General features: G+C 37.8%; 1 protein-coding gene across 1 annotated transcript in view; it reads right to left on the bottom strand.

Annotated features, from left to right (window-relative positions):
* The window catches only part of Nrxn3 (neurexin 3), a 1,620,870-nt gene that overhangs the window by 998,008 nt on the left and 602,708 nt on the right, over nucleotides 1-20,154 (bottom strand). Inside the window, 2 exon segments of the mRNA XM_037210977.1 lie at nucleotides 395-421; nucleotides 6,383-6,586. Of these exon segments, the coding sequence (XP_037066872.1) occupies nucleotides 395-421; nucleotides 6,383-6,586 (231 nt within the window).

Genomic DNA, 20,154 nt, shown 5'->3' with positions numbered 1-20,154 from the left:
TGAAGAAGTGCATGCTGGTTGCTCTAAAGTTTTTTTTTTTTTTGTTCACCCCAGGGGTTAGTTCCTGGAGATAATAAGTACATTACCATTTCAATTCACTTTCAAGTGACTTCAGGATCCACAGTCCTTTCCTCCTTTTCCGCATATTGAACAAATGCAAGGAAAGAAGAAAAGGGCGGCTCTCCCCATTCAGAGACAGCACCCCTAGCCACACAGAGTCCTTGCAGGGACTACCACCCCAACCCTCCACCTTGTTATGCCTGTTACTCCCCTTAAAACTTGTCAAAAAATAAAACAATCCAAACAAAAAACAGCTCATAAAACAGTAAACAAAATAAAGTCAGTTTTTCTTTGCTTTTTTAAAGAACAAAATGAAACTTGAGGAAAAACTTACTGGAGTTACAGTTTATCCTGATACAGTCTAGATGGGGAAAAATAAATGAAAGATGAAATTGCATCCTTCAAGGTAACAGCTGCAGACATCCAAAAACAATCAGTCCACCCTTCCGGGGACAGACACACGCAAGAAATGTGGCCATTTTATATATATACATATACAATATGTACAAGATTAAGGGTGGGTGTATATGTACAGTATATTAATTAGTAAAGTTGGATACATATATATATACACACACACACATATATATATACACATATGTATAGAGATATATACTGGTATACATATATATCCACAATAGACATCAAGACTTTCTTTTTTTGTTGTTGGTTTAAAAAAAAAAAAAACCTGTTCATTTGTATAACATATTACACAGTTGGATTTTGAAATGCTAATTGGTTAAACTTAGAGAATTAGAAAAAATTTCCCACCAAATACAGATTATTTCCCCCTCAAATTTATATCCTTAAAAATAATCGTTGAGAGCATTAACAAGAATTTTGAATTAGTGTTCCAAGTATAATCACCATTCTGACACATTGTATCATTTTTTTTAAAAAAAATATGCCCTTGAAGTTTCACAGAGTAGTATTTAACCCTTTCTCTTTTTCTAACCCAACTCCCTCCGCCCTCGCTTTAGGTTGGGCCCGGAATACTATAGAAATTTGTATAGGCACACTTGCCATCACCCTTAGACATAAGGAAAGGGTTAATACCACCTGGTCATTTCCTGTCATAAAATGGCCACTTGCAAACAGCTAACCGCACCAACACCCATCACAGATTTTAGAGAGGTGGGGTCAATCAGGTGTAGGGTACAAAAACACCCTAGGATGTTATTACAATTGGTTGGCTTTCCTGATTGTTATTGGTTCAAAGGCTCCCGGACCAACCCACTCACGAAGCCTATCTCTGTCTTCCTGCCCAAATGCCCAGACTGAATGAAGTGTCTACAGCATTCAGGGAGAAGGCAGGGCAGGCACGTGTGGAGGAGGTCATGGGTACCTTTGACATCCTGCCTGTTTTACCCTGTGATTCTGCATCACAACAAGAGAAAAATCCTTTGGTCTGGGTTTTATCTCTTAAATGGGAAACATGGGAGAGACTTGTCCAATTGCTTGCAGACAACCACACTAGGTATTCTGTGCCAGAGGTCTGAGTAGCTGTTGCTTTATTCACCACTGTCTGGCAGTCATGGGCACACACAATGGGAATTCCCGAGTAGAGTCCGTGAGTAGGAAAGTGAGCAGCAATGGCTGGCGTAAGTCTTGCTAAGTGTTACCAAACTGCCCAGCTGAACCTAGGGTTGGTTCATGATGGTGAAAATTCCAATCAGTATTTATATAAAGCAGGATATCTAGAGGTCAAAGTCAGTAATGAGAAAAGAAAGCAAGCTACCGGGAAATATACCAGTATATAAACTGTGCTCTTCCGCTGCTCGAGGTTCACCTAATCGTTTTCAGAGGACTAGTACAGCATAATGCCACCATTTGGATTCCCCTAAAGTCAGCTATTTTAAATGAACAAGTGAAATAGGAACTAGTGGCACCCAGCCCAGTAGAAGAGAACTATGCTCAACCCAGTTAGGAGCAACTCATAAAACCCAGTCATCCTGAAGATGGAGGCAGGCAGCTTTTTGTTGTTGCTGTTCCCCAGAAGAACATCTCTTGAGAAAAATCTGGGTTTGGTTTCGTGCGGTTAGGTTTGTCATGTGTCGTCAACCGCAACAGAAAAGTGGGAGCAAACAGCCCTGGAGCAATTGGTACGATCACCAGACAGAGGAGGCCATGCCCCTAGGAAGGCTGAGGAGGCAGGGCAGGCAGGAAGGAGGGGTGGGACTTGAGCTATTGGTTGAACCTAACCTCACCCAAAGCTGGAGAAATACCTCTTCTCGAAAGGTAGGGGAAATGGATATGGGAAGACATGCTTAGGAGAAAGAGAAAGGAGTGGACCTAAAGCCACCAACCCATGGACTGCAAACAAGAGAGTTTTTCTCTTCAGTTGTGTGAAGCTGAGGATTTTATCATTAGTCAGAAGTTTGGTTCAAGGAGAGGTATTTCAGTTAGGTTAATCTTCCTGGGTGTGCAAATAGGCCCATGAAGTCTAAAGTGTACCTTTAAATCAGTGTGAGAACTGGGGACTTTCAGGGAAGGCAGACAATATGTTTAAGTGAAGGCACATTGAGTTATTTTATTTTACCTAAACAATAAGTAAGTGCTATATGGGGGAAAATATCTTCCCTAACATCTTCTTTTCAAGCTATAAGGCTACAGTCTTGTTGGTGAGGGTATGCATTTTTTTTTTTAATGAGAAATGAGCCAGGAGAATTGATTTGGGGAAGGTCATGTCCTTTACATCTATCTTCTGCAGTAGCCAGAGTGCTTTCTCTGAATGAAAAAAGTCTGCTCGAGTGCATGTGGGTATGTGTGCATAAGTGTGCTATCTGTTTTGTTTAGTTCCTTTGCCTTGTTTCAGTGAAGTGGGAGAAATGACTACTTTGCATACTGGTGAGCTTTGCACTGAGTCTGGAAGCCATGAATGCTTCTGAAAGCTGTGCATTTTCAGTTATGCAAAAGCAGTATTCAGGATGTCTAGAGAAAGGATATCTGGAGAATGTCAATGTGATTAACTGGATGCCTATCACTGCCCTTAGAGTCTTGAGCATGGATGAAGGGCTCCCAGCACCACTGAGCACATCTACATCTTCATCCCTATCAGTGGCTTCACTGTGATGCAGCACAATTAAAACTGAGCACGAAGGCAAAGAGAGATCCCCTATGTGGATGTTTCAAAGGTGACTGTCATGAATGTTGCCATTAAGGCAATTCCATCACTGAGCCATAAGGCAGATCTGTGGAGCCAACAGACAACACCATAATGACCTAGCGGTTTAGAGACAGGGGTTCTAATGTCAGCTCTGCTACTAACTTCCTACAGAAGCTTCATGTCTATAAAAGTAAACATAAAAAAAAAAACACTTTGCTAAATTATCTCTTAAAACTGTTACTAGATTAAAATAAAACACAGTCTTTGAAATCTTTAAATGTACTTTGATAGCAAAATACTGTCATTCCCTCTTTTAATGCACAAGGAAAAAATGTTGGTTGATCAATCACCAGCTTTGTAACTTTTCATATCATGCTGCCTAGTGTCCAGTACCTTATATGCCTTCTATGGCCACATATGCCTGTCTTTAGAAAAGAAAACCTTAGGAAAACGCTAGCCGCATTGGCATGTAGAAGCCAGGTTACATCAGAAAAAATAGATACTAGGTTTGTCTCATAGGCACTCATATGTGTTAGCAATTTGAATGAACTTGAATATCTTTAGTGTGCTCTGTAAAGGGGGAACAACTTATACAAGCACCCAAGAAGCTAACCTGAGCAACAGAGAACTCCAGGCTAGCTTTGGCAACAGAGTGAGACCTTCCCTGAACGGGGGGGGGGGGGGGGGGGGGGAATATAGTAAGAGAACAAAGTTAGTTTGGGAGAGGCAAACTGTTCTTGGAGATAATTTTGTTTGTGACAAGGTAGAGGAAAATACTTGGGAAAGAGAGTGAAAAAAAACCTTTGGACAAATCCTAAATATGAAGCCTGTATACAGCATAAAGATTAATGTTTGGTTTCCTATGTCAGGCTTGAAAGTTAGATAATCCAAAATTGTAGTTGTGGTGGACCATGCCCCGTGGGCAGAAGCAAACAACTCTCCCTTTTTGCAGGAGAACAGTGCTCTAATGCCACTGAGACTCTTTAAGGCAGGTTGTCTCAGCACAGTAGGAGTTAATGGTGAGCTAACAAATGCTGAAAGACAGAAGCTATCCTTTTAGAAGGCTTGGGTCCCAGGTGTGCCCACAGTTTAAAATAGAAAAGGTATGAATGGCGTGTTTCTGGGAATACATTTAGGATCTATGACAAACTCAGTGTGTGCATGCGTGTGTGTGTGTGTGTGTGTGTGTGTGTGTGTGTGTGTGTGTGTGTGTATGTGTGTGTGTGCGCACGCGCGCATGCACGGTATCTGAAATGGGAAGCGGGGCTTTCATCTCATTTCTTCATTGCTCATCTTTTATCCCTTTCTCTAACCGCAGTTTTCCTTGTAAGCTAATGCCTACTGAGGTTGCCTTTCTAGCCTTTACACAGCAGCATTTAATGAAGAAAAAAAAGCTGTCTGGTAAAAGACACACATCCACCCTCTGCGATGCCTTGTTTTGTTTTTCTGAGGGCCAGCTAGGTAGAGTCTGGTGTTCAGTTTTATCTTTTGTGTTATGCTTTTGGGTTGGTCTTTGTTCTTTCTGCTGTTTTTCCGGGGAAGTCATGGTACCTGGTTGTTGGATTTAGGCAGTGTAACATGCTTAGGTTGGTCTAGTTAAGGTGGGGAGGGTGCTGTGGGAGGGTAGGTGGGAGGGGCAGAGGTATGCCAGTCCCTGCAGGCTTCTCAGTACTCTCTGTTCTCAAGGCTGTTTGCTATGCGGGCCGCAGGCTTTGGGCCTTTGAAGGGTTGAATACCATCTTTTGATTTACCATGGTGGATGATGGGGAGGATTGAAAACTCAAGAATACAGATATACACACACAATAAAAGATCCAGCAATAGAAGAAAAATAAAATCCCGAAAAAAATCAAATACATATACATATACAAACAAAAGAAAACCAAGAGACACACTAAAAACAAAGAGCAGGTGAGATTAGACAGGGAAAAAGCACACTGTGTCATAAATTCTAGAAACCAGAGGTAAAATAAGAACACAGAACCAAATGAGCCACTACTCAAAACAGTCCCATGTCTTCAAGGTTTGTATATTTTGGAATTAGTACCAGTTGATCTGATAGTAGAGAAGAGTGGTGTGGATTCAAACCCCATCTTTCAGCCAGGTTAGCTAGGGTTTTCTCTGGTCTTAAATCGGGTACATTTGTCTGTGGCTCTAATACATCGTTATGAAAGAGCTTGATATTCAAATATGGTCTACAAGCCCACACGAGTCCATGAGCTTAGAAGTACAGACTCAGCTAAATCAATAATTCTGACATCACTGAGTATTTGGTTTTCTGCTGAGTGCAGAAACAGAAGTATTTGTTTCCTTTCAAAGCCAAGAGGTTTCCCTTCTCCACAGAAAATAATTAGGAGCCAGTAAAAAGAGTCAATAGTGGGAAAGAATGTGAGGCCAGAAGGAGGAGGATTTTCCAAGTATCCGTTATAGGCAACTGCTGAGGAAAAAACACACCTTGGCCGAATAAAGCTACAAACATGAAGTTATTATCATGTTTTTTTCAAATCTAGGGCGATTGATACATATGACATGGAGAAAATCGGGTAACCGGTGGACATTGGGAGGCAACAATCTTTACATAAAAAGGGCTGTTGACAAGTGATTTAGAACACCAGGGAAGCAAACAAGTGTGTGTACATACCAGGAGGCTCTGAACTTAGAAAGACTGTTTCCAATGGGATTAAGGGACAATGTAACCTGATGTCCTCCTAGAAATAAACTTAAGATTTCAGAGACATTCAGGCTGCCAGAACTAACCACAGGAATAGTCGCTATGGAACTAGAAACAACACACTGGGTGGCTTTCTCCCACCTGCCCTCTCATTTTGCCTCCTCTCCTCCCTGCCCTGGTCCTCAGCCTTGACTGTTTTGAGTGGTGACCAAGGAGTTGGACTTAATGGGAGCATGATTGATTGATCAAAAGATGGACCAAAGTAGCGTGTTTTACACAAAGCTAAACAATTCCAAAAAATCAAGAAAGGAAACTTAGAAAACGAATAATCCAGTAAAGAAATCACCACTGTCAGAGACCAAAAATTGACATCAAACCCTCATGCAGAAACAGGGAAAAGGTATTTGTTGCTATTGGTTTTTAATCCATGGTCTATTAAACAACAGGTGAGCAGCTAACTTTCAAGAAACAAAGAATTCAATGAAAATCAGAAAAGAAGGGAAGACAAGCCCAAACAGAATGACAGAGGGTCCTTCATACGATACCTAAGTTAACCATGAGCTTGACACGCCCACCATCCAACTCTAGACGTAGTGTATCTGCAGAGTCCCTGGATGTTGTGGCCACCAGCAGCCCATAGGCTCGCTGTGACATGAAGCGGAAGGACACATCTTCTGCTTCCGTATGCATAACCATGGGCATGATGACCTTCATGTACATACTGCCGTCATAGCTCAGGATGGATGCCTCTGTCAAGAAAGAGAATAGAGATTGTTAGCACAAGGAACTAATGAAAAGCCCTTTTCCCTATTGGCTGAGCAGTGATAGCACCAAGCTGGTAATGAGGTAGCCTGTGTTTGATAGAACTCTACTGGTATTGCCTTTTGAATATGTGACCTGGAGCAAGTCACTTAAACTCTAGGTCAGTGGATCTCAACCTGTGGGTCACAGCCCTTTGGAAGTCACATATCAGATACTCTGCATAGCATATATTTACATTATGACCCAGAACAGTAGAAAAATTATGGTTATGAAGTAGCAGCAAAATGCTTTTTTTGATTGGGAGTCATCACAACACGAGGAACTATATTAAAGGGTCAGAGCATAAGGAAGTTTGAGAACCACTGCTCTAGGTCTTCATTCACTCTTATTCTTTAAATTGTTTTTCATTAATTGTTTCTCATACAGTAGTAGTTGGCCAACACAAAATGGACTCCATATTTTCTCATGCAACTTTTGTCTTATTTTGGGACTTTTTAAATCATATTCTATGATGTATCTAATGCTTGTTCTAGGATGCTCAAAGACCTGTGAAGGGTACAGAATTGAACACTAGTTATGAAAGTATTTTGCAAAAGTAAAAATGCCCTACAAAATGTAGTAATTATAATTCTATGTGTTTTAGAGAAATGAATGGTGCAAAGTGAACAACTTGAAACCTGTGTCTTATGGGAAATAGGGAAAGAAAGTTTATAGCCATCATGTCAAATAAACATAAGTCACAGAGAGATTTCTGCAGGAGGACTACAGAGTGGACAAAACTTATACCCACTACATGTCATGGTAAGAGGTACTATGATCGTGCAGTGAGTAATGGGAACTGGTACTAGAAGACAACAGCAGAGTGTTGATGGTGACCTTGACAATTTCATTTTATTTGTATTCAAAGAGAGATTGTATAGGGAATGAAGTGAGCCCACTTTCACATGATGCATTCTTCAGCCCAATCACTTAATTTAGAAAACCTGAACTCCCACCCACCCATGCCATCAAATACCATAGTTATGTTGTAATATGTGTCTATTTTTTTCTACTTTCAAATAAAAATTCCTCAGAGTGAGACAATGACATCTCAAAGTCACACTAGCTTGAGGCATTATCATTATGTTAGATACCATGTGTATGGCTTTTTTTTTTTTTTTTTTTTGCAATACCATGATGATCATCCATTGACAATATCTACAGGAAGAATAATAAAGAGATTACTCTCACTCCTATGAAGCTAGCCTATCTCTAAACTCAGTATCATTCACTGAATATGCTCTACATTAAACATTTACGGTTATCAAATAGTTGTTACTTATATGTCCTGTGGTGAATACACAGCTGAAAGAGAAACTCTATGCTAAAAAGAGAACCAACAGGTACAAATAACTATATGAAAATATAAAATGGGCAAATGACAAAACATATAGCTGGTAGTAACATTTAGAAGAGTAAGAATTTGGGCTACAGGCGACTAAGACAAGCAAAGTGGTATCTGAACAGGTCTTGTGGGGGGTTATAATGAAAGAAGCGATAGCATCAGCTCTTACACAAGGAGTAAATAACCTCTATAAGCACAAAGGAAAGGAAGAAAAGAATTATAAGATAATAATGAATCATTCTATTTAGAGCAGTCACCTTTATGTATCTACAGGTTTTATATCTGTGGATTTAAGCAACCATGAATAGAAAATGTTTGAAAAAAGTCATCTGTGGCAAACAGACACGACTATATAGAATTGCTTTCTTGACATTATCTCTCCAACAACAAATCATAACAACTGTTTACATAGCATTTACAGTACATTAGACATTGGAAGCAATCTAGAAATTATTTAAGCTGTGTAGGAGTACATGTGAGGATTATATTCAAATATTGCATCCTTTTATATTGCTTGAGAAACCAGAGTTGGCATCCTCAGAGATCTAGGACCAATGAGCCACTGATACCAAAGAAGGGCTTCTCTTACTTGCTGTTAAAGGTAGCTTGAGTCTGTAATAAAATCAGTAGACTTTGGACCTGGGAATTTAGTAAATAGTTGAGAACTTAAGATGAATTTTGGATTCATTAATTAGCATGTTGTGTACACCAAGCACCTTCTAGATGTGGGCTTAATAGCAACAGAAACAGATGAAAACTCTCATTGTTAAGTATGGAAAGAACTGGAATAGAGAAAGATAAGATGTAGGTAGACCACAAGAAAGATTTTGGAATTGTCACAACCCTACCTTTACATAATAGACTGAAGATCTACGGAAGGTAATGTAAAGGCACCCACTCACATTTCTGGAAAGCAACAGCACTCAGGTAGAAATCATACCACCTAAAGCTATATGTTGTAAATTAAAAATTCTAAAGGGATCATAGAGAAAAGTGTGTCAGCTACAAGAACCATCATAAAAGAAAGCACATGATAGTCTGTTAGGCAGGAATCATAATCTAAGTCTGCACATGCCCCAGGTATGAAAGGAAATATTTTATCTCCTAGAAAGGCAAAAATCAGAAGATCAAAAATGATATCTAAATTTACTGAGAATTTGGTGTTTTGGGGTGCTTTCTAAGACTGTGTATCCATTAAGATGCCACTTAATCCTTGGGGAGACCATGAGAAAGATATTGTTATATTTTATATGGATACTGGATCACACAACAAATACATAGCAGAGCTAGAGACTGAATGTAGCTAGTATAATTCTTGGGACTGTGTGTTTAACCAGATGCCAAACTGCAAAAAAATAAGCTAGAAACACATCACCTTTCTAGGTATCCAAGCATAGCTATGATGCTTCATGATACAATGTGGCATTCTCTGTGTGTGTGTGTGTGTGTGAGTGTGTATACTTATGCTATTATTTACACCCACATATTATTCATAAATGTCCAATTTACATAAGTAAATATAGTATATGTATTCTAAATAATTCATTGTTAAAATAAATATGCAGTGGTGTGTGTGTGTGTGTGTGTGTGTGTGTGTGTGTGTGTGTAATTAGGAACCTCATTAATCATCACTGTGCCCTGTTTATACATATCCACACAAATGTAGACTCCTCTTCAAGAGATATTAGGACATTAAGTGAACCATGAAATGAGTGGCTTTAATGTATTCAACTTAAATATATTTCAAAATCAATGGCTGTTCCTTTTCCTCTGAATATGTGTATGGCCAGATCATAAGTTTAAATGTAAACACGTTCTCTGTCAATATTAATAGCACCAGAGAATAAATATCACGTGACCATGGAGTAAAACAGTTCCGGGTTTGAAATAAGGTGTGGTCTCAGTCTGTATCTCTTTTTGAGGTGCTGCATGTTCTATTACTAACACGGTTTTCAAGGTGTGGTTGTTTATCAGTTAGATAGTTTAATTCAGAAGTCAACTGAAACAAAATCTGTTGTATGAGTTCTTATAAATTTGCTTAAACAATTTTAAGTACAAAGATGGCCAGGACTAGAATCCTAATATTTTTGGGGTGAGTATGAATCTATAAAAAGTGACTCAATCTATAAATACGTCATATAGATTATTGAAGATAGAGAGTTTAAACCATGAACGGACTGCATTTTGGTACTTAAATGCTACCTGTGATGGTATTTTGATCCCCAAATCATCAGGAGATACACCTCTGTGAGTATGGTTCCACGTGGCTTTAACTGAGAAGGAAAGACCCACCTTGACCATGTTCAGAATTAGCTTATTATTTACTGTGACTCTATTCATTTCTTCATTTCTCTCTGTAGATTGAAATTACCATCTGCTGTCATTTCTCCTTTCAAATATAGCTTCATTCACTTGGCTTTTATTGTCAAATATATGGCAATTCTATGTGCTATAGCCACAACCACACAATTTTAAAGATATTGCTTTATGCACTTAACTTTTTAAATCAATAAGAGAAAAAATGTGTAATTAAAGAATCTTTTCTTATTAGATAAACAACCACTATTACTAGAGTTCTTTTTTTCCCACCTAAATTCAAATTAATTCATATTTTCACTTTCTTTCAGCCTCAACAAATTGTTAGTTGTTATTGCAAGGGAAATGCACTAGGGATGCATTTTATTTATAGTTTTGCTCATTTATGGATATTTGTTTCACCTTCATTTTCCAGAAAACATTGCTACATGTTATCAGTAGTTATTTCCCATAGGATATGTTGGATAACATCCCACTGCCTTTGACCTCCATTGTCCCTGAAGAGATGTCAGCTGCTAATCACATTGTGGTATTTGTATGTGTATGTATATATGTATGTATAGATATATGTATATATGTATATATATATGATGAGCATTTTTTGCTTCTTTTGTTTATTTCCGCCCATTTCTGTTTTCCAACATTCTTACTATTTTTACTTTAATTGTGAACATTAGAGAGAAATAGAAATTTATTTTTATATTTATCCTTCTTAGAGTTCACTGAGTTTCTTGATATATATATATATATATATATATATATATATATATATATATATTAGTAATTTTCTTTTGGGAAAGTCTATAGGGGCAAAATTTCAACATCTCTTCCCCCTTTCTATCTTCCTTACTTAATTTTCCCATTATACATATGTAGGAACACTTAAAGATGTCTCACAAGAAGATATAGTTACCCATATTCTTTTTTGCTATTTACAGGCCCAGACTGTATTGATCTGCCTTTAAATTGATTCTTCTCTGATCAGTTGGAATCTACTTTTGAGTCCATCTGGTAACTTTATTTAGGTACTGTACTGGCCAACTTCAAAATTACCTTTTAGAGATAGTTATTATGCATGATTTTATCCTTTATTAATATGCCATATTTCAGAGATTCTTAGCATTTTCCATTTGTGAGCCCCCTTTGCTTAAGAAATTTTTACGTGAACATGGGTATATAAGTGTATAAAATAGGTATACAATTCAAGTATTACTGATAATAAACCAAAAAGAAATTTATCTTAATATAATTCTCTGGTATACATATATTTTTACCATTTATTAAATTCAAAAATAAATTTGCATATTAATAAAATAGATGTGTTTCTTTATTTTTACATAAAATTATATTCCTGCTTGAGTATGATACTGTAAGATGTAGAACATCTTTAACATTTTTGAGTCAATATTTTGACTTCATAATCAGCAATGATGTGAAGAGTGCTTTGTATGAACAAATATTACAAAATAATATAAATGTAGTTCAATCAAGACCATTTCAGAAACTGTTGCAAATTCTGTCCTAATTCCAAGCTCCAAATTTTTTTAATGATTTTTTTTCAAAAATCAAGTCCTTAGCTCAAACAGCAATTTTTTTAAAAAATTAAGCACTCTAACACAATATAATCCAAATATATTAATTTGATATTTGTATGTTGAGGAATGGTAGCAGGAAAGTATTAAAATTTTTTGTTTTCTATAATTATAGTTATTTTTTAAGAGCAGAGGACACCCTGTGTAGAGTAAAACACATTTCAGTTCATAAAAAGCAATTGTTTTCCATCTGAGCTGAGCTATTGTCAATGGCATTTCTGGGAGTTGCATAGCACAAAGACATCCATGGTGAAGTATGCATACTGTGTGTTCAGAACCAAGGCTGCAGTGAACTTCCATGATATGACGTAGACAAGTGATTCCAGAATCATCCCAGATTTGTTGTATCTTCCATTTTTAATTAATGTTTGGTCAGTGCACATTCATAAACATTTTACTGTTGCCACATTTGCCCAACATTGTATTGAGTTACATGAAGTCTAATGGAGTCGTGATTCACAGTTTTAAGAAGTTGTGTTCTATTTAATGAGTCACTATTGTCTTAGATTTTGAACACATTTCTAACATTGACATTGTAGTTTCATTGGTAAGATCCAAAAATACATATCCCTGATGGATTTCCTGTCACCTACATGTATTTCTGTGTATAGATCTCACTGTGCTATTTCTTTGCATATTGGGTAATATATTACTATAAATCTAGATACTGGTCTCACAACAATCAAAGTCATTCTTGTTTATTTAGAGACTTGGATGAGTGAATTCTAGGTTCTATTTTCCTAGTAGTGTGCTGCGATATCACTGCTCAGACATTTCCCCATTTTACTGTTTGGCTTGCCTCCCTAGGTGTTACTCCCAGATCAATATAAGCCACTTGCTGGTCAAATATAGACTTAAGCCTCTTTAGTGAATTTGATTTTTACCCTTTTGTCTATCGGATATGTGTGACTTAGAGACTGCTTTCAGGGAGTCTATGATTTTGTCTCACATTTAGCCAGAGACTTGTAGTGGGTAGCCATTCCAGCTTGGATCTGGAAGTTCAAACCCCATTGAGACTTTGGCAACTGTCACGCCTATGAGGCAGGGCCAGGGGAGGCGCCTAGAGACCCAGAGCTGGATGGGCCAGTGCTCTCTCTGTGCGCTCTCTCTGTTCCGGGACCCTGAGCCATGGAGGTGGACCCAGCAGAGCTCCAGAGAACACTGCTGGATTGTGATACACCTTTCCCAGACCCTGAGACCTACCTATCACTTAATTTGTGAGTTACACCATTAAATAAATATCCTTTTAACTACGTGGAGTGGCCATAATAATTTCACCAATAGAGACTAGTATCTTGGCAATAGTTTCTGTCACTAATAGGACTGTACCTCGGGAAAAAGCACAGTTCTCAGTCTCTCAGACCATAAAGGATGAATGTGGTTTTATTTTTAAGGCTGATCTCCAAGGGGTATGCCCCAAGTAAGAGCAGTTTATTGCTTAGCCAAAAAGATCATTCTTAAATGCTGTGAGCCAATAGGATGTCTTGAGAATGCATTCAGTTCTACCCATATCCTGGTCCAATTACCCTGGATTGGGTGTAAAATAGTGCTAATGTGCACAGTTGTCCAGATATACAAGAAAGAGTATGATCACAACAGTCCTTCATAGCTTTTTATCCATCAGATTTTATAGTGAACTTCTGGGTGGTTTGTCACTTTGCTCATGGCCTCTGGTCCTACAGAGCTATCTGCTGACTGTGAACTGCTTACCACCAAAGATATATACTGTTTTTTTGTTTGTTTGTTTGTTTTTTGTTTTTCGAGACAGGGTTTCTCTGTGTAGCTTTGCGCCTTTCCTGGAACTCGCTTTGGAGACCAGGCTGGCCTCGAACTCACAGAGATCCGCCAGCCTCTGCCTCCCGAGTGCTGGGATTAAAGGCGTGCACCACCACCGCCCAGCTCAAAGATATATACTGTTTTACAAATATCTTATCCATGAGTATTTCTAAGCTCTGTCCCAGATATTCATTCCCTTTCCATCTTCACATGGCATGGAATCAAAGTTCTCTCTACTATATCCCAGCTGCTTATAGAAGTAACAGCCTAATTATCTCTGAATGTTTCTCTTACAGGAGTAGGATCTGGAAAGACAGTAGGGCAGTGGCTTTCAACCTGTCGGTCAAGATCCTCATGGGGTTACATATCAGACACCCTGCATATTGGATAGTTACATTATGATTCATAATAGTAGAAAAATTAGAGTTATGAAGTAGCAATGAAATAATTTTATGGTTGGGGGTCACCACAACATGAGGACTATATTAAGGGGTCACAGCACTAGGAAGGTTGAGAACCTCTGCAGTAGATGCTGGTCTTCCAAGATTTCCCTTCTTACAAGGAACATCTTTCTCATGATTAAGCTGGAGCAAGGTCAACTTTAGCCCTAATAGTATTATTGGCTTTCCAGAACTGAGATAACATATTCTTCTGTTAAGAGTAGGGCCTGGTAGATATAGCCCCATCTTCTTGGTTGAGACTACACAGAATGCTGTTTTTACAACAAAGAATCTGGGGAAAGTTAAAGGGTTCCAATAGTGTATCACTTCTAGGATAAAACTACAGTCTTGGGAAATGACAGATAAAGAGCCATTGTCCTGTCTGCTCAGTAGAGTCACCTGGAGTAAAGCTTCTATAACAAGCAGCAGAGTGTGATGCAGATGCAAGCAAACTGTGGTTTGCACATCATGACTCTTGTTCCTGAGAATGAGTGTATCTTTTTCTCTGTGTGTATATGTGTATCTGCACATATGCAGCTGATTTGCACATGTGTGTATGCATGTGAAGGCTAGATGTTGGCATCACATGTCTTCCTCTATTACTTTCCACTTTATTTTCTTGAGAAAAGTTATCTCACTTAACTTGGAGCTCACTGGTGAGTCTAGACTGGCTGTCCAGTGAGCTCCATGAAGCTTCCTGTCTCTGTCTTCTTCCATCTCCCATAGTGTTGTCTGTGGTTATAGAAAAGCACTGCCATGCCCAACTTTTATATGACTGCTAGAGATTTTAACTGAGGTCCTCATGCATCCATGTCAAGCACTTTACCAGTTGATCTCCTAGTAGATCTCTCAATAAAATATTCATTTGATATCTTAGCTCATAACAGTCTTTGGAGAGTTTAAGAATTTATATTTAAACTTTCATAGCTTTACATGTCTTGCAACCTCCCAAACAAAGTCACCCTAGTTTAGGCTATTACAAATGTTTCCTATGTTTTTCTACAGAAAATTTTTTCTTATTTTCATTTGTCATGGTAAATCCATTTTTGTTTCTCAATTGGTATAAATAATATTAGCAGCAAGTTTTATCTTATTTTCATATTATTTTGCTTTTATCTGACTATTATGTCCTTCAATCTCAATGATGAATAGCTTTGGTTCTCACTCTGTTTTTCTAGCTAGAAGGACACACTATACCCCATAGTCAGAACTCCCTTTCTCCCAAGTAAAGATAAAAGAGGCTAGCACAGGAATACTGAGCAATGTGATAGAAGTTAAAATGTGTTCTCTGCAATCCTTGTGTTAAATATTCTGGAATGAAAATGGTTTTGTGAGGGTTTTTTTTCTGCATAAAGTCTGAAGTCCCTGAAAGTGAGAGGAACTCTCCATAGCATGTGCTAAACTAATGTGAGGATCATGAGTTCTTTAATTTTTTAAAAATTTTCTGTCACTTTTAAAATATTTTTTTAATCAGAGAGAAGAGATATAGACATAGGTAAGAAAACAAAAATAAACCTTCCAAATCAGACCACTAAGATGTAATCACACCACCAAGAGGTAATCACACCACCAAGAGGTAATCACACCACCAAGAGGTAACCACCTTTAACAGTAGAGTGACTTACTCCAGGTGTTTTTCCAAGTATATAAATATATAAAAGGACAAACTGAAGCTTGTTTAAAGATGGAAATGTGTATATGCTATTTTAATTAAAGTGAACTTTAATCTTCCTGAGGTTAACACAATTTTAAAAATTTGAATTTTTAAATGATATATTTTAAGAGATGTTATTTCCCAAGAGAACATAATAAACTTTACAAAAGGTATTATTAAAAATGTGGGAAGATTGATGACATTGTTTAACTCAGCTTCCAATTAGAGGCAACGAAAGGGGAGAATAATATTCTCTTAAGTTTCCTCTTTCTCCTCTGAATGTTGGTTGTGATATTGTTATTTTTAGCACATATTTTGAATGAAACAGGGTGACACAAACTCTGCACCTCCCCAAGGGCAGTCTATTTTGGTGACTGGCCCGTTCTGTCTTCACAGAATGTTCTAAATGGTGAATGTGCACACTCAAGACCCAGGTGAATGGTGTCAGTTGATTAATGTGGAAAACAGACAAGGTAACCTTTAGGAAATGCCTGCTTTCCTCTGGGGTCTGGAGTATAACTAACTGAATCAGTCAAGCAAGCATTGTGCATCTTTATGACCTAACTTCCATAAAAACTCTGAACTCCAGGCGTGCATCTCTGGATGTCAGCACTTTGCATAGGTTCCGTCTCCACATACTGTTCCACAAACCATTGTCCTCGGTCATACAATAGAGATGCAGAAATCAGACAGACATACTCTTTATGACCCAAATATGAAAAAAAAAATGTTTGGTAACTTGTCATTCTCCATGTGTCTTTCCCACTGCTGACTTTTCACTTCACTTTTGCAGTCATAACTCTAACAGCAAATATAGCTGCCTTGGCATCTTCAAATCTACCTAGAAAATTATTGGATGTGTTAATTGTTTTCTTATTGTGATAAAACATTCGATGTGTGCAACTTAAGAAAGAAAGGGTTTAGCCGGGTGGTGGTGGCACACACCTTTAATCCCAGCACTCAGGAGGCAGAGATAGGTGGACCTCTGTGAGTTTGAGGCCAGCCTGGTCTACAGAGTGAGTTCCAGGAAAGGTGCAAAGCTACACAGAGAAATCCTGTCTCGGAAAAAAAAAAGAAAGGAAGAAAGAAAGAAAAGAAAAAAAGAAAGGGTATATTTCATCTCATGGTTTTCAATGATGTGGCTCATTATAGAAAAGGAAAGCATGGTGGTAGAAGCATGAAATGGGCTAGTCACATGGTAGCTAGCCACGGTCAGAATCATAGGCAAAGATGGATGTTGGGGCTAAGCGTTCTTTCTTCTTTTTTTCTTGTTTACTCAGTTTTTGGGACACCACTGCTCTCATTCGAAGTGGGTTTCCCTCATCAATTAGACCTTTTTGGAAATGTCTCTCAAGACATGCCCAGAGTTGTGTCTCCTAGGTGGTTCCAAATCCAGTCATAGTAGCAGTGATTAACTGTCATATTCAGATTGAGCATGGCTTGGGATCTATGATATTCATATATGCTTCATTTATATTTATTATGTATAAAGTCACATATTTGCTGTATATATAAGTAATTTCATTGTTCTCAACAGGATTTTTAATTACAATATTTTCATAAGATATGGTTACACCGTATGTATTTTTATTAAACCTCTTTTAAAAATGGAACTCACATGTGCTCATCTCCTGAATTTGTTCAGATATGTGAATATCTGCTTATGTATTTCTGTTTGGTTTACATTATGATTTTCCATTATTTGTGTCATATTTTATGGTATAAAGAATTTAACAATCATTAATGTAATTTACTTGGAGTTATATAATTTCAGCACTAGTGGTAAATAATTATATTGTTTCCATTTACCTTACAAATATTATTTTAGTACAATAGCAAAATCAGTAAGTATCTCAGATAAGCATACTATACAAAATGTTATTTAGACCTGCAGTTCAGGTCATTTTTCTTGTCTTTTTTTTTTTAATCTGGTACTGAGGATCAAACATGGGGTCTGGAGCATGCTAGGCAAGCATTCTACCACTGAGCTAAATCCCCAACTAGACAGTCAGTTCTCATGCTGAAAAAATTTCCAATTTGGTATTTTAGGACAGTTTCTTTTTTAAAAATGCTCCTCCTGACTCTCTCTCACTGCTCTCTCCAGCAAAATCTCAGTCTGTAGCCCAAGTCAGTTCCAAACTCACTGTGTAGCTCACAATGGCTTAGAATTTATAGCAACACCCCTGCCTTATCCCCTTGGGTGCGGGTACTTTTTTTTTTTTTACTTTAAAACATCTGTTATCTATCTATCTATCTATCTATCTATCTATCTATCTATCTATCTATCTATCTATCTGTCTGTCTGTCTGTCTGTCATCTATCTATCTATCTGTATGTCTGTCTGTCATCTATCGATCTGTCTCTCTGTCTGTCTGTCATCTATCTGTCTGTCATCTATCTATCTATCTATCTATCTATCTATCTATCTATCTATATACATACGTATTTACCTACATACCTTTCTACCCAGCCAGCCAGCCAGTCATTCATCCATTCACCCATTCAGCAATCTATCCATCTATGTATCCAACTATCCATGTATCTATACATCTATCTGTATCTATGTATGTATGTATGTATGTATGTATGTATCTATCTATCTATCTATCTATCTATCTATCTATCTATCTATCTACCTATATACCTACTTACCTTTCTACTCACACATACATACATCTATCTATCCATCTATGTATCTATATATCTATCTATATATCTATTTATCTATCTTATCTATCTCTGTAACTGTGTTTCTGTGTATGTATGTATGTATGTATGTATGTATGAATGTATGTATGTATGTATGTATTATGTATGTATGTGTAGTGGTATTGTGTTCCCCAAAATATTGTGCACCCTAATAAACTTATCTGGGGTCAAAGAACAGAACAGCCACTAGCTACAGAGGCTAGAAAATGGTGGCACTCATGCCTTTAATCCTAGCATTCCAGAGGCAGAAATCCATCCGGATCTCTGTGAGTTCAAGGCCACATTGGAAATGGCCAGGCATGGTGACAGATGCCTTTAATCCCAAGAAGTGAGCCTTTAATTCCAGGAAGTGATGGCAGAAAGCAGAAAGATATATAAGGCATGAAGATCAGAAACTAGCAGCATTTGGCTGGTTAAGCTTTTGGCTGGTTAAGCCTTTAGGTTTCTAGCAGCACAGTTCAGCTGACAGGTATCCAGTCTGAGGAAACAGGATCAGCTGAGGAATTGGAAAGGTGAGGTAGCTGTGGCTTGTTCTGCTTCTCTGATCTTCCAGCATTCACCCCAATACCTTGCTCCAGGTTTGTTTTTTATTAATAAGACCTTCTAAGATTCCTGCTACATGTATGTATATATATATGTATGTATATATGTATGTATGTATCTATTTATCTATCTGTCTGTCTGTCATCTATCTATCTATCTGTCTGTCTGTCTGTCATCTATTTATCTGTTTGTCTGTCTGTCTATCTATCTTTGTGCATACCAAAGTACAGGCATGGAGGCCAATGGACACCTTTGTGGAGTTGGTTTTCTTCTTCTACCTTTATGCATGTTCCAAGGATTAGACTCAGGCTCCCAAGCTTACACAGTAAATGTCCTTACCCTCTGAGTCATGTCATGGCCCATTTTGTTTTTCTCTCTAAGGTGGAATTATCTTTTCTGTATTTCAAGTTTCTCCATTTCTCTGGGGTGGCACCCCTCTCTCCTTCCTCTGCTTTTCACTAGTCCTCACTGTGGTGATTCCAATATTTCTTTCTGGCAACACTTTATTAACAAGACTTTCCTTGTCTCATTTTGGGGTGAAACATATCAAGTCAGTTATGTGGCAACATTGTTTTCACTCTCTATTGCCTTCAGCCTACAACCTCTTTTTCCTTTCATTCAGATTCAATGTTTCAAATGATACCTGAGAATTACCATGCCATTATTCAATTTTCTTAAGTGTCTCTATTATATGAATATGTTACGGAACACAGTTTGGTGAAATTGTTTCGTGTTTATCTCTTTGTGGTAGGTGAAATCATTTGCATTTCTAAGCTATTTCCCTTTCTTGGTTTTTCTTTCTCTTCTTATTTTGTCATGCCCTCACCTTTTTACTTGATTACACTCATGTGGCTCTGTCCAGGGTTCCTACTTTTTCTAAAGACAGATTTTTTGTTTATTTGTTTGTTTGTTGTTGTTTTGTTTGTTTGTTTGTTTTTGGTGATGTGTGGGTTCCTAGTACCATCTATAGCTCAGTGGATAATAAGTAAGCTCTACGTTTCTATTTTTGCTGTAGCTTGAGACCTGGCAGAATGAGGGAAGGAAGAGAGAGGGAGAATGAAGAACTCAGTCAGAGCTCCACAGAGCCTCCAGTTTGTTGTCTGTGCTGTGTGACTCTCTGGAGTTACATTCCTGCTTCATA

The sequence above is a fragment of the Peromyscus leucopus genome, chromosome 14, assembly GCF_004664715.2.
Source record: "Peromyscus leucopus breed LL Stock chromosome 14, UCI_PerLeu_2.1, whole genome shotgun sequence".
NCBI classification, from domain to species: domain Eukaryota; kingdom Metazoa; phylum Chordata; class Mammalia; order Rodentia; family Cricetidae; genus Peromyscus; species Peromyscus leucopus.
The sequence above is the reverse complement of the archived record's forward strand: the minus strand, read 5'-3'. Positions and strand labels throughout refer to the sequence as shown.